The sequence below is a fragment of the Petaurus breviceps genome, unplaced genomic scaffold (assembly GCF_028583685.1).
Source record: "Petaurus breviceps papuanus isolate PSGF00001 unplaced genomic scaffold, PetGlider_PUasm1.0 188, whole genome shotgun sequence".
Classification (NCBI taxonomy): domain Eukaryota; kingdom Metazoa; phylum Chordata; class Mammalia; order Diprotodontia; family Petauridae; genus Petaurus; species Petaurus breviceps.
The window spans coordinates 17,671,393-17,687,440 of record NW_027185804.1 but is presented as its reverse complement, the minus strand read 5'-3'; the positions used below and the strand labels follow the sequence as shown (position 1 = coordinate 17,687,440).

General features: G+C 36.3%; 1 protein-coding gene across 2 annotated transcripts in view; it reads left to right on the top strand.

The window, feature by feature from the left end:
• The window catches only part of KIF18A (kinesin family member 18A), a 108,637-nt gene that overhangs the window by 59,928 nt on the left and 32,661 nt on the right, over positions 1 to 16,048 (top strand). For both annotated transcript variants that reach the window (XM_069091342.1, XM_069091341.1), the window contains exons 13-14: positions 3,582 to 3,703; positions 5,626 to 5,861. In XM_069091342.1, coding sequence (XP_068947443.1) covers positions 3,582 to 3,703; positions 5,626 to 5,861 — 358 coding nt within the window. The remainder of the gene's footprint in view (positions 1 to 3,581; positions 3,704 to 5,625; positions 5,862 to 16,048) is intronic.

Below are 16,048 nucleotides of genomic sequence, written 5' to 3'. Positions count from 1 at the left end.
CTGCAAATCAAGTAATCTATGCCTGAGTTCCCTCATCTATAAAATGAGGGTAATAATAGGCTCCCAGGTTGTAAAGATCAAAGAAGATTGTGTAAAGTGCTATATAGTTCAGGTTTATTGTTGTTATTGCTGCTGTTCATAGGCTCTCTGTTTAGTCAGTCTAAACTCTGAGCTAGTCTTTAAACCCTCCCTCCTTCATGAGCAAACCATTGCCCATGCCTCCTAAGTATTCCACCCTTCCGCTCGCGCAGCACCCCATGAAGTTTATGTTGCTTTTTGCCTGAAGTTACGCAGTGAAACCAGCTCTGCCAGCTCCTTTATTTGCTTCTACAAAAGAGAACCTTCCATTTCACTTCTGTATATATTGAGGTTTCATTTATAATGAGAATATCCCTATTGATAAGTTTTAGTTACAGTCTGAACAGTTAAAAATAATGTGGGAGATCTAAAAACTAAATTTCTGTACTCTCTGCCTCTTTCCTGCCATTCTACCCCAGAAGTACACAAGACTGGGAAACATTTTGTATTTTTATTTGTTTTGTGGGTTGTCATAGCCAAACAATATATTACCTAATGTCCATTTGCTTTTGAATGGCTCTATATTTAGCTAGGCCAGTCTACCAATGGCAAACACAATAAACCTTTTTAAAGGCCTACTTATATAGTACTTAATCTTCTTGAATTTTTTTAAACAGAACATCATCTCTCTGTATAGTATTATATTAATTATAATGATGACTTAGAGATAGCTTACAGTTCTGCAGAGTCATTCAGTATCATTTCTTTGGGTATTCCCTTTGCTGACACAAATCACAGTACCTCCACACCTCAGGAAATGGTTTTCATGGAATTCCTTGAGCCAAAAATACTTGTCATCAACTTGATGATGAAGAACACTTATCATGAACTATAATCTTGTCCTTAGACAACAAATGCTTTAGGTCTCTTCAGTTTGGTAGACCTTTCCCAGACCTGTATTTCACTGGCATGGACTTTGAGAACCCATATTACCCCATAAGCGCCATAGTTGTAACTTAATCATATTGTTGCTTTATTTTTCTTTTATTTTCTTGAAATTGGTATATTTTGTGGGAGAATTCTAATTATTTGGGTAAGGTATCAGTTGTATTTTCTTAGTGCCATAGAGGAATACTCAGGCTGATATTTGTAACTAGAAGTTGCAGATGAGGCAGTTCATCCTGACTTTATATATCAAATAGGAGTTTTACACTATTCATTTTTCAGCTTTTTGTCATGTCATTTTTATATACCTTAACCTATTTTTTCCCCCTTGAAAAATTGCAGCAGAACTTTACTCCCTTTCATTTTGGAAAGCAAATGTCAGTTGTGCTCCTTCCAAAAGGTTTCTAAACAAAACAAAACAAAATTAGAATAAAAACAAGACAGAAACTACCAAACTGTTTTCTTTCCACATATAAGAGAGAAGAGGAAGAAGCATCAGAAGACACTGGGTTCCCTTGCCAATACAGTATAAAGGGCACTTGGGACTGCAATTATAAGTACAGGGCCACCCCACCCCTGGCCTAGCTGGCCACGGGGATAAATCATGGCCGTGTCTGTGTGTGTGTACAAAATGTGTGATCAGAAAGAGAAGTGGGCTGATCAGTAGCAAGAACATGGCATAACAAGCAAATGGAAGACCCATCTACTTCATTGCTGCCCACCAATTAGGCAGACACCTAGGGAGATCACTATGAGTGGGGTCAGTCTTGGTGGAGGAATTATTTCTTGGGATGGATGGTTTGCATAACAATCAACTAATAATATATTTACTAATACTAATTAAAAGATTCTTATTGAAACTTTTTTATTTGGGTAATAAAGCTTTTTTTTTTTTACTTTATCAAATGCTTTAACTTCTAGTTCACATCATTCATTAACACAAGATTTTGAGTTACAAATTTTCTCCCCGTTTTTCCCCTACCCACCACCCCAAAATAGTGATACCACTGGATATCCCCTCCTCCAATCTGCTCTCTCCCTTATCTTCCCCCATACCCTTTTCGACTTTCCAGTAGGGCACAGTGGATCTCTATGCCTCAGTGCCTGTATATCTTATTTCCCAATTACATGTAAAATAATAATAATGTATATTTTTTAAACATTTGATTTTAAACCTTTGAATTCCAGATTCATTCCCTTCCTCCCTTGTCACCCACCCTTACTAGGAAGATAAGCAATTCAATATAGTTTGTACGTGTATAGCTATGCAAACCATTTCCATAGTGGATTTATTGTAAAAGACTAACTATATTTCCCTCCTATTTCACCTCCCACCTGCTCTATTCTCCACTTTGATCCTGTCCCTCCTCAAAAGTGGGTGCTTCCAACTTCCCTCCCCCCCAGCCTGCCCTCCCTTCTCTCATCCCCTTCCCCCCTACTCTCCTGTAGGGTGAGATACCCTATTTAATGTGTATGTCATGCCCTCCTTGAGCCAAACTCAGTGAGAATAAGGTTGACCCACTCCCTTTTGCCCTCCTGTTCTTCCCTTCCATTGTAACCATTTTCCCTTGCCTCTTCTATATGAGATAGCTTACCCCATTCTGTCTCTCCCCATCTCCTCCCATTATATTCCTCTCTCATCTCTTAATTTCATCTTTGAAGTATCAGGCCTTCCTATTAAATTGGTCCTGTGCCCTTTTTCTTTGCATACCTTTACACACACTCACATATGTATTCATATGCCCATATACCCTCCTATAAAGACATATATATATGTGTGTGTGTGCATATATATATATATATATATACATTTCTATTCCCTTCAGTTATTCTCATATTGAGAAAAGTTTCATCAGTACAATTATCATTTTTCCATGTAGGAATGTAAATAGTTCAACTTTGATAAGTTCCTTATGATTTCTTTTCCTTGTTTACCTTCTCATGCTTCTCTTGCTTCTTGTATCTGAATGTCAGATTTTCTATTCAACTCTAGTTTTTTCATCAAGAATGCTTGAAAGGGGGTAACTAGGTGGCTCAGTGCATAGAGCACTGGCCCTGGAGTCAGGAGGACCTGAGTTCAAATATGGCCTCAAATACTTGACACAATTACTAACCGTGTGACTTTGGGCAAGTCACTTAACCCCAATTGCCCTCCAAAAAGCAAAAAAGAATGCTTGAAAGTCCTCTATTTCATTGAATGACCATATTTTCCTCTGAAACATGATACTCAGTTTTGGTCAGTAGGTGATTCTTGGTTTTAATCCCAGCTCCTTTGACCTCCAGAATATCATATTCCAAGCCCTTCGACCCCCCCCCCCCATTGTAGAAGCTGCCAGATCCTGTGTTATCCTGATTGTGTTTCCACAATATTCAAATTGTTTCTTCCTGGCTGCTTGTAATACTTTATCCTTGATCTGGAAATTCTGGAACCTGGCTATAATATTCCTAGTAGTTTTCTTTTGGGGATCTTTTTCAGGAGGTGATTGGTGGATTCTTTCAACCTCTATTTTGCCCTCTGGTTCTAAACATCAGGGCAAGATAATAAAGCTTTTAACTGATTATATTAAAATTTGACATTAAACTCTTTTCATTCCTGTTTGACCCTAATTTTTTTCAAGGAGCTCAGTAAAGATATCCATGACTACCATTTGAAACTTGAGATAAAAGATTTAAAAACGCAAATCAGACACGTGATGAATCTTGCCTCTATTCAAGAACAGCAGCATAAACAGACAGAAAAGTAAGTCGATGTAATTTTATTTTATGAAACTCCTACTGTGTTGTTTAGTGTTCTCATTTTATTCCTGGTTTACAGTGGGTGGGAGTTGGAAGACATTTTTTAACAATCATCCCCATCAGCCCCTCACTTTGGAGAAGAGAAGACGAAGGCCCAGAGAGGTACAATTATATGACCCAGGGCGCACAGCTGGTTAGTGCCCAAGACAGTACTGCCCGCCTTTGCTGTGCGTATTTTAATTAATTGAAAAGTTTGTCTTCAGGTAGCATACTTAGAAGTGTCTGCCATTAGAAAACACATTCAAAATTAGTATTAGAACATTTTGAAAGATAATATTTTTCCTTTCTAACTTTACTTAGAATCATGAAACTCATTATTCCAAAAAGAACTTGACATAGTAATTTATTGATTACCGCTCAGAACATGCTTTATTTATTTTTCTTTTTAAACACCTCTCCAACCCTGCTGTGAGATTGTCTCCTCCATTTTTCTGTTTCTTCTGCTGGCTCAGGAGCAGTTGATTTAGCCAACCACTCATAAAACATTGCGATTTTCTTGAGCAGTTTTGCTTTTTTAAGAGTATTTCCTCTTCTGCTCAATACAATGGCCCATTAAAGTTATATCTTCCTCTACTTTCCTGGATATTTCCACTGTTGCTTTTCCCCCAGAGTTGTTTTCATCCCTAAAATCAACAGGTTACTAGTTACCTCCTCAAACCCTTGGTACTCTCCTGCCTCCTGTTTTCTCACACTGTTCTCTCCTGGATTGCCCTCCCTCCTTATCTTCTCTCATCTGACTAAGCAGTCATGATGTCCCATAAAGCCTACCTTCATCTTCCCCAAAGCCTCAGCTGGGCATCACAGCAGTCAGTGATCTCCCCCAATGAACTCCTTTGTAGTTATTGGCTATACAGAGTCATTCGGCTCGACGTGTCATGATTGAATTAATTTTTCCATATTTAACTTTAGTATTTTTTTCTTGCTTCCCCAGTGAGAGCCTAAATTGCTTGGAGGGTAGTAGCCATGTCTTAAGCTCTCTTATATCCCTTCAAGACTTGGCACAGTTCTTACACATATTAGCTGTTCAACGCATCTTTCTTGATTTGATTTAATTTTGAAAATATTTACATATAGTTTTTGTTTATCTTTGTTTTTCCATTTTTACTAAACATAAAATGCTACACTAAAATACTGTATATTAATTTTAAAAGGCATTTTGAAAAAATAATTTGAATCAACAAAGTAAACATAAGATTTGTTTAATTGTCCAAGACAATAATATTACCTTAGGAAGAAACAAGTTCAAGGCATGAGAATTATTCTTATCTTTTATATAGTCCTTAAACATGCAGTTCCATTCAGCCCATCTATATAAAGGAATGTGTAATTCAGTTCTTTCAAATTTAATATATCTAAGGTTCTGGGTATCTTCATTTGTCTTGAAATCATTTTCATCCAGTTTTGCTCATTTTAAGAGCATTAATAATGCTTAGCATGTACATACTGATTTATCATTTGTAAATCCCCTCAAAGCTGTTACCTCATTTAACTCTGTGACATGGGCAGTAATAAGTATCATTGTTACCTGTAACTCCTTTATGAATGGGGAAAAGATGACCCAGAAGGATAAAATTTCTTAGCCAAAGTTACACAGCTTTTTTGGAACAGAAGCAAATTTTACAACTTTTTAAAACCCCTTATTATTTTACGTACCTGTTATTATGATTCGTTATGTTATTATGTTGTTTTAGTAATGAAAATGCTGAAATATTTGATTGCCTTTATAATTTGTTTCAAAATAAAATATCATAGAGGTTTTCTGTTTTAACAAATGTCCCTCATATTTTGGGTAAAATTGGTGATGACTGTGATTGGCCTGTTTCTTAGAATTTAATTATAAGGTCTATTTTCCCTTGCTTGCTGTAGTCTGCTGAACGCTTTGCTTCCAGTCCTAAGAAAGCAGCACGGGGCTTTAAGAGAAGCTGGTCTAGCAAGTTCTTGTTTTGAATCCGACTTTAAGGAAATTGAACATTTAGTGGAGAGAAAGAAAACAGTAGTTTGGGCAGACCAAACTCTTGAAGACCCAAAGCAAGATGACCTGCCAGAGATCACGGCTCTAATGACCTTTCCAGAACTAGAATCAATCCGATCCATTCCAAGCTGTAAGTAGACTTGGTTTTTCTATTAAGAATATTATCACTGGTGACATTTAACTTTGCCTATATGTTGTCAAATTTCTAATGGACTAGAATTGTTGCATAAAGGCTAAAGAGGAAAAAAATTGCAATTTGTTGACATACTGCCTGTGTTCAGCATTCTGTAGGGTAGAAGTGTTTCACATGAGTGAATTTTTTAAATTAAAAGGCTTTTTTTTCTTTAAGCACTTAACTTTTTAAATATCTTTAGACCATCTTATATGGATGTATATGTATTGTTTATATATATATATATATATATTTCTCTGACTTCTTAAACAGTGTTATAAACCAAAGAGAATTCAGCCCTTTCTTAATGATTCAAATTCATCATTAAGAATTCTTCCAATTTTGCTGTAATCCAATGATGTCCCCAACACCTGCTCACAAAGAAGGATCATGCTATTTCCCCTCTATCAGTGGCCCTGTACTCTTGTGTTTTGGGGGAATTCTTGTGTCAACTACTAATCATTTTTTAATTGTTTTCTCTTTGTCACTTCCATTTTGTTTTCCTTTGTTAATTTTCCAATCCTAGCATAAGGCCTTGAAAACAGGAATTGTCTCATTCTTTGTTTTGTTATACCAGGGCCTAACAGTTTCTAGCACATAGGAATTGCTTAATTCATGATGGTTAATTATTGATACCTTTGTTTTTCCATGACCTGCATTTCTGAATTTATACCTGAGCTGCCATTTGTAACGAAGAGTAAAAAAAGGGGGAACAAAAAACAATCCCATAAAACAAACCAACCTGTTAACTATTTTTGACAGTATCTGCAATATTCCACATGCTGAGACATCTTAACTCTTCTCAAGGGAGAGAAAGCATGGAGAAATTGGGACATTCAGGGTTTTTTTTTCTTTTCATTTATATTGTTGCAGTAATTGCAAATGTCATTTCTCTCACTTCTGAATCTCAGTACAAATCAATCTTCCCATACTCCTCAGAATTCATATTTGCACTTTATGTTGTAGTAATACCCCATTTGGTAAATTCACGTACTGAAATGTCTTTCATCATTGTCCAATCAATGGACATCTGTTTTTCTTCTACTTCTTTGCTACCACAAAATGGGCTGCTTTGAACATTTTGATATTCTATCCCTGACCTCCTTGGGCTATGTGCCTAGCGAGAAGATTTCTAGGTTAAAACATATGAACGTTGTCACTATTTTTAAGCATAATTCAGAGTAGTTTTCCAGACTGATTTCACCAACTGTACACTTAGTACGTCTGTATATCCACAGTCCCTCCTTCACTGGCTATTCTCATCTTGTGTTTTCTTGGCCTATCTGCTAGGTAGGAGATAAAACTTCTGAAGTTATTTTATTTGCATTTCTCTCATTTTCAGCAATTCTGGACAATCTTTCATATGGTTGTTGAACAATCCACAGTTCTTTGGAGAACTCCTTAGAATACTTATCCGTTGGGGAATGGCTTTTAGTCTTGCCTGTATATTAATTCCATTCATAGAATGGCTATAAAGTCATTATCAGATAATTTATGTAAAAATTATTCTCAATTGGTATTTTCCCTTTTTACAATAGTTGCATTGATGCCATTAGTATAAGCCTTTTCAGTTTCATACAAATGAAATTATTTCTCTTGTATTTTGTGATTCCTATCACTTTTTGTGGGTATTATAGCATCTGCTTCTCATAGGGTCCTTCTCTGCTCACATTCTACTTGTTGCTTTTCTCTAGACTGGTAAGCAGATAATGAAATTTGTTCACATTATGTTTGAAATAAAAGTAGATCATGAGTAAGAGTGTGTACCCACGCCTTAGCGTCTGGACTTTGTGGCATCCCTTTCTTCTTCTCATCAGCCTTTGGGAGGCAACCTACTTCTAGCTTTGTAGAGATTTTGCACCTGATCATCTGCCAGATAGGTGAGGTTTTTTCTGTGTTTGTTTGTATTTGCTTCTCTTGACTAACATCCTAGAAGGTCTTATAGACTATCATTTTCACCATATTATGGAAAGTTAATTGTAAGATCGCACTGGGTTTCAAGCATGAGTTCACATCCAGGTATTGCTACTGACTATTTAGAGCAAATCACTTAACATCCCTGGGCCTTAATTTCCTTATTTATAAAATGATGTATGAATGTATGAGATGACTTCTTGCATCTCCTCCAACCCTAGAGATTTTGTCATTCTGATCTTTTTTTGTAAGGAGTGTTTTTAGAGAAAAGATCAGAGTGAACAAAACACTTTTTTTCTCTTTAGCACTCCATTCTGACCATGGCATAAATGTTCATGATCCCTTACAATAGTCAGCTGGCCTCAGGGCCTGACATCTGCTATCTGTTTGACCCTGAACAGGTCACTTGACTTCTCAGTACTCTAGGTGATTCTCTTTACAGAGGTTAGAGAGAGTGCTGTCCTGCCCTGTTAAAGGAGTTTCCTCATCCTGTATATAGGGAAATCATGGGTCTAAACCCTATTCCTATTCCTGTCTAACTTAACTATCAGTCATAAACTACTTAAATGGATAGTAATTGTTTTCTGCTGTTTAAAAAAATAGACATTTCTGTTGGACATCATACATCACTCAAGATGTTCTAAGTCATCTATGCAAACCGTCTTTCTTATTTTATTATTTTTTAAAAAGAGGAAACTTCAGAGATATGACTTGCCTAAAGTCCTGAAGATGAGACACTGTTTCAATGCATTTTGTCCTAGCATGGGGTACTGAAGAGCTATCCGTTTGTGGCTATTCACTAAGCTTCTTTCACTATCACGTAAGGTCATGTTAGCTTATGCAGCTTCCATGTGGCACTTGTAACTCAGGTTTGCAGTTCACTAAAACTCCCATCCTGTTGACATGAATTGCTACCAAATCTTTTCCATATTATACTTGTGCAATCGATTTTTTTGACCCATGTAAGAAGACTTTACATCTACCCCTGTTACGTATTTTTACTCATTACATTATCCCCTGTAAATTATATTTATTAATCTGCATGTATTCTCTGATTCCCTACCGGGACTATCTCTATCCATCATTTCTTTCTAGATTTTCAGAACCTATTTGACTCCTTTTAACCTAGTTTATTACCAAAGTTTCTGATATTAACAGCAGAATTCTCCATTATTGATCTAAACAGTAGCCAGATAGCCGTACTTTTCCTTGAGGGTGGATTGGTGAGTAGCTTTTAACACAGTCACAATATATAGAATAAACATTTATTTTTAAATTTAACAAGCCTACAGAACTTTGAATCAGTAATGCAAATCTGTGTATGTTTACATACATATTTACATAAATGTATGTGTGTGCGTTTTAAGTCACTTAGATTGCAATTTATAGGTACTCCATGTTCACAAGACATTCTCTGGCTTTCTGGATGAGATACAATTTAGTGGTTTCTAAAAGGAGCCACCAAAGTCCCACAATATACTTATTGACTTTTTCGTCTATTTTAGGTATTCTGAAACTATCTGGCAAAATCATTTTTAACCAATGAATAATATATTTTCACTATTGAGCAAATCTAGTTGCTGCCAGTTCTTATTTCAACTATGAGGGTAATCATTCATTTGTAAGGCTTAGCCTATACCTACACCCTTGGGTTCAATGCATCTCTAATAAGGTTATTCAGGTTGATTTTTAATAGCTTTTTCAAGGAGCAAAATCATTAACAGGATTTGTTATTCATGATATTTGGATTATTTGACTATTTTCAAAGTAGCATGAATATTCATATCCCTGAGAAGCATTTCCTTTGCCTTTTCTTCCACTTGGCCCAAACTTCCTAATCAGATATTATTCCTTTATACTCACTTCAGGCTACATAAGTGTTATAGCTGGCTTGATGTAGTAGGAAGGGCCCTGAATTCAGAGGCAGTGATTACTGGCTCTGGGTCCTGGCATCAGCAAGTACCTAAATTATCCCTGCCTCTCTTTATCTGTAAAAATAGGCAGGTAAAGACCTTTATTAGTCTTAAAGCACCATTGAACACAATCATCTCCAGGATCACATTCCTTACTCCAAATGGTGAACCTTCCTCACACACATCGTTCCATCTGCCATCTCTGAACCTTGGAGCTGTCCCTCTCCCTGCCCCACAACATCTCACAGTAGAGCTGTAGTTATTCTGGAGCACATTTCTAGTTGTGGTATTGATTGTGGCAGTGATCCTTGTAGAGGAGGAGCTCATGACCCTTTTTGTTCCTTGGATTCCTTTGGCACTCTGGTGTCACTTCTGGACCCTCCTCAGAAAATAATAAAATCATTTGCATAAGACTACAAAGGAAACCAATCATACTGAAATACTGTTATCAAAATAGCTTTTTTTTTAAAGATTGCAGAGCCCAAGGGAAGAACCTCTCTGCTAAGTGGTAAAAGTATTTTTGCATCTACCTCAACAGTTAGTTGCCAAGTGTCCTGTGTCCTCTTTCCCTCTCAGCCAGGCCATGAGGGACGGCTTCTGGTTGGCTTCCTTCCTTAACTCTCTCCTGCCTCCATCTTCCAGAGCTCACAGAGCGAGGGTTTGACCACATCACTTTCCAACTCAGTAAATTCCCACGTTCTCTATTAACTCAGAGATCAAAGTCAAACTTCTCTGCTTGGTCCTTAAAGCTTTTCACAGCCCAACTCCTACACACCTTAATGTGTACAAACTGCCTTTGTGTACTCCCCTATATCTAAACTAGTTTTCTTCTTCCTCACACACATTGTTCCATCTGCCATCTGAACATTGGTACAAACTGTTATCCATCCAGGCTTGAAATGCATTCCTTTCTTGCCCCACCTCTTAGGTGACCCCTCCTGTGTTTCCTAATAGCCCTAGTTGCCAATCCCCTCCTCTACTTCCCCCCATCACCATCTTGTAATTATTTTCTATCTGCCTTTGTGTGCCTACTGTCTCCCATAATGGAATATGCGCTCCTTGAGGACCAGGGCTGTTTCATTTTTGTCTTTGTACCCCAGCACAGAGCTCAAAGCCTCACATAAAATGGGCTTAATAAAAACACTGATTTACTGATTGATTTCCATTTCAGTAGGATATATGTGATGGTTGCTTTAAATGATATTCTAGATTGCAAATTCTTAATCTGGAATCTGTGAACTGTTTTGTGTTGTTTACATTTTAATAGCTATATTTCTTATATGATTGATTTCCCTTGAAATCTTATATATTTTATGTAATTAAAAAAATGATGAGGCATCTATAGATTTCACCAGGCTACGATGAGCCCATGACACCAAGAAAAGTTTTCAGAACCCCTGTTCTGGATGATTTCTCAAGCTATTTAAGTGAAAATGAATTTTTCAAAGCCTTTTGAAATCTCTGATCCCTTTCCTTGTATCACTAAGCTCTTTGAGGGTAGGGACTGTTTTTATTTTTTCTTCTGTATACCTCAGTCACCTACCACAAGCCTTGTACATTGTTCAGTAAATTGAATTTTATTTCCAATTTAATTAGATGGTAGACTGAAGGAAAGTAGGTTCATTTTTCTGTGGTGATTAGCAAGTACCTGGAAGTCTTGCTAATTTTGCTCACAAAAGTCCTGGAAAACTTCTTTATCACTTTTTTTTTTTTGCCTAATTCTTTGTTCCTCACATAGTAGAGTACTTATTAAATGTTTCAGTAAAGGAATTTTCTTCATGAGAACCTATACTAAAAATATTTGTCAGTCCTTTGCTTGTGGATTATCTTCAGGTTTTCTAAACCAGACTGGATACCCAGTGCCTTCCACATTCTGCCTCCAAACTTCCTTCTTTGGAGAAAAAAAATTACTTTAGGTTATGCCTTTTATATTTATATCATAGCCATTTTACTACTATACTTTTCCTAATTGGACCTTCTCTTTTATGAAAAAGAAAACAGCTAAGTAAAAAACATGTATGATGATATGTATATATTATTCAATTCTGGTAGTTCCCTGCCTTTGCCGTAAGGAGGGAAGATACGTTTCATGATCTCTTCTCCAAGATGTTCATTGGTTTTTCGGTTACTTGGACTTTAGTTACAAAGGAGTTTGAGGACCTTTTGGAGATCTTTCCATTGACATTATTTTAGTTACTGTATTTTTGGTTCTCATGGTACTATATATTTTTCTCTGCATCTGTTCGTATAAATCTTCCTGTGTTTCTCTTGACTTCCTCTTACTTTTCTCTTCTTACTGCACATCCATCCAACCCATCTTTCCAGCTTTATATTGTATTGTTCCTCTTTACGTACTCTTAAGTTCTAGCCAGCCAAACTCGACTGCTGGCAATTCTCAGAACTTGGCCTTCCCAGGGAAGTTGGACAGGGAGAGTTTCGTTTTTGTCCTGTATCCCCAGTCCCTAATACAGGGTCTTGCATATGGTAGGTATTTAAAAGTGTTGAATTGCTAGTGAATGATAGAAAAGCAATCTAACCCCAGGGCCTTTAGTTATACTAACCCATTATATATCTATAGCAGAATAATATTTTGGCCAGTTTGGGTAGTATATTCAGCATTTGTAAGAATTGCTTCATTTCTTTGGAAATAGGTTTATAAGTTAAACTATTTTACATTCTTTTTTTTCTTTGAAATGCCTTCATATTCAGAAATTCAAGAGTAATTAATATCTCTTAAGTGAGCTGACTTAATACACTCCTTTCCTGTTACATTCCCTTGACTCTTTATTAACAGTGTCCTTTGTACATATAATTAATATAAGAAAACTAAATTTTAACTGCTTAAATTATTTCCAAAAACATTTAAACAAAATGTTTTACATCCCCCAAAACAAACTTCTGGCACATTCCCAAGAGGGAATACTTACGTGTGAAATATTTTAAGTCTTCAAGGCAGTGTTCTTAGAGTTTAGAATTAATATGAAAAAGAATTTGGGCTCAAAAAGAACTTATTTTGCCATATTGTCAACAAGTCTAGGCCATGCAATGCATGTTGTGTGTGAAACATGGATTTTTAAATAAGGAATAATGACCACTGTGTAACAGGTGGTCAGTATATTTTCAATCTTGGTGTAAAACCCTATTTCCTCTTTAACATCTTGAATAGATTATGCAATATGGGAAAAAATACACAAAAGGCGTGAGAGAATCTTTATAAATCTATAAACATCGTTTTACTGAAGATTTTAGATCTTTGGTAATTAGATAGGGTAAGACTATACATTCCTCCAAAATGCCTTTATAAAAGAATCCGTTCCCCTTTTCTAAATCACTGTACATACACCCAGGTGGGCACGTGCATGCACGCGCGTGCACACACACACACACACACGTCTCACATACCACCAGTTTAAAGACATTAGGAAACAATCCACCTTTTGTCATATTCCATTGACTTTAGTTTGTTCGTATTTTGTTTTGTTTTTTAATGATTGGTGCACTGAGAACTAACGCCTACAAAAATTGATATAATTATAATAAAGTTTTCTTGAGTAGAAGTCATTTTAAATTTTGAATATATTTGTTCTGGAGTAACTTTTCCTTTATCTTTCTTACCAAGGCATTTCCATTTATATGGTTAAACCAAAGTCCTTTGAGTAATTTTAATTCTTATTTAGGAGGCTCTGCTGTGTACTGTGGCTTAATGAAATCAGCAAGGTGTATCATTCACAAAGAATGGCATCTCAACCACTTAATAATATATAGGGAACACCACTTTTTTTCCACCCTCCTTTGGGATATGCTCCACATCATGCTGTTAGGTCTTTCACCACACTTCTGATATAAATGTGCTTTCCCTTCCATTGTTAATAAGAGGCAGTGTCCTGCCGATGAGGTGTAGGGATGTTCTCAGGCCATTGGGACGTGTATCTTAGACACTGCCCAGTAGCAGTTGATGGAGCTAGAATTGAACAAGAAGAGAGCTACCTAGATGGCATTTGGGAAATTGTATAATTCACTTAACAAATATAATTTTTTTCCTCTGGTGAATATGTGGGACTTCATGTGTTAGAGTATAGCGGCCTCTGAAGAATTATGGTTGTGCTTCCCTCAGAGTAAAGGACACCATGTTGAGGGTAAATAGTCTATACGTTATTACCAGTGAAAACTTATCCAGACAAAGCAGTGTAATAGTCTACAATCTAAATCTGAAAGGATCTTAAATATCTTCTAGTCCAGATGTTTCACTTTATAGAAGAGGAAATGTAAAGTCCAAATTGAGGAAATTAATTGTCCACACCCCCAGGGCTGAGATAACTGGTCTTCTCTGCCGAGAAAAATAAGCAAGCCCTGTCTTCCACTATTAACCCAACAAAATCTGAAGGACTTTCAAAGGAATCTTTAAAATGTCCCATAAACCATACTGAATTTTCTGTCTTTGTATAAATAAGTACTATGGCTTAGTTGGTACAGTACTAGAAAACTTGAGTTCAAATTCTGCCTCTGGTGTTTAGTGTCTTGATCTTGAGACAGGTTACTTAATTTTTATGGTCATTAATTCATTCACCTGTTTTTAATCATTACATCTAGACATGTTGATGGAGAAAGTTCCCTGGACTGAGGAAATCACAGCTCCTGTGCATGTTTAGTATACAAAAGAATAGAGAGGGAGAAAACAAGAGAAGGAAGGAAAAAAGGGAGGAAGGGAGGATAGAAAGGGAGGGAAGGAGGGAGTTATAAATATTTACTAAGTATTTGGTAGAAATGTAAAGGATACCATCAGAAAAACTCAGGACTGGAAAGGGAGATGAACTAGTCATATAACAAGAGGTAAGGATGACCTTTGAACAGATTGTATGCCCCATTGGTAGCCACACAACATCAAGCCATATAAAGAATCCCAGAAAATGAGAAAGTGTAGATGAGTTATCCATACCATCAGACAGTTACCCAAAGCAGTGAGGTCGTAGATCCCTTAAAGTACCAAGCCATTAAAATCACACAGAGAGGGATATTTAGTAATATCATAGCTAAGTTTAGTTATTCATGATATTCCTAAATATTAACAGAGAAATCCTGAAACTTGTAAATTAATCTACACCACTCCTGCCCAAAATATCCTGTAGGAAGAATGCTGATGTTCTTCACAATAGGAGTTTGGGATCCATAAGAATTTCTATTAATCCTAGTTTCCTTTTAAATAGGCTGAATATCTTCTATTTTGCTCTGAAATGTCCTTAACATCCCTTTTTTTCCTGAGTTATCATTCTAGATTTTCTGGACTAATGTTCAGGGGTTCTCTCCTGGAAAGACTGATAAGAATGTACTTTGGTATTCAGCATTCATTCTTTTACAAGATTACAGTACATACTACAGTAGTATCGAACTGATTGCTTTCATTGAAACTGTTAGCCTTGAGCCTTGTTAAAATATTTCTAGAAAAGCTGCAGTTGATTGATATAACCTTTTGAACTTGACCAACTAAACATGCTTTTAGAACCTGGTTATGTTATTAAAACAGAATTATTTTCAATGATATATCCAGGAGTTGTTTTTTTTTTTTGTCTTTAAACTTGACAACAAGGTGAACTTTTAATATGGTCTCTTGAATATATTCAAATGTGATAGAATCTAAATTGGTGGTGAGGGGGTAATTACATAGATACTTTTTTTTAGAGTATATCTTTCTGACCAGGGAAGGAACATTCAGTTTCATTTTCTTTGGGTATTAGGGGTTTTGGAAAAGAGGAGATTATGGATTTCCGTGTACTTGTTTAGAAAGAGTTCCAGTTTTTGATCTCTTGGCTCTATTTCACGGAATGTTAGAGATAGAAAAGAAATTAGAGAATCAGAAATTAGAAAAGAAATTACATCTGTTTCAGTCTGTCATTTTACATAAGAAGAAACTGATGTCCAGAGAAAAATGACTTTGCCAAGGTCACCTAGCTCAGGCTTCTGATTCCATTTGAGCACCTTTAGGAATTAAAATGTCCAAATCAAGATGACCATCCATATTTCTTTCTATATTTTTACTTGCTAATATTGATCTCCTACTGCCATCTTCCTTTTTACTATGTACGCCATTTCAAAGGTCTTAATAATAAGTAGTTGGCAAAACTAGTGTCCTAAGTTCAGATATGACTATAATGTACAAATATAAGTTATTTTTCCCCTAAAGCTCCCCACAAGCCAGGGCTGTTGAAGGTATGGTCGGTATATGTATCTATATATAGCTATATCTAGGACAGATCTCACAAATGTACAACGTTTGGTACCTACAATTGAACAGGAGGAAGAAAGCAGGCTGAATTTCCTTCA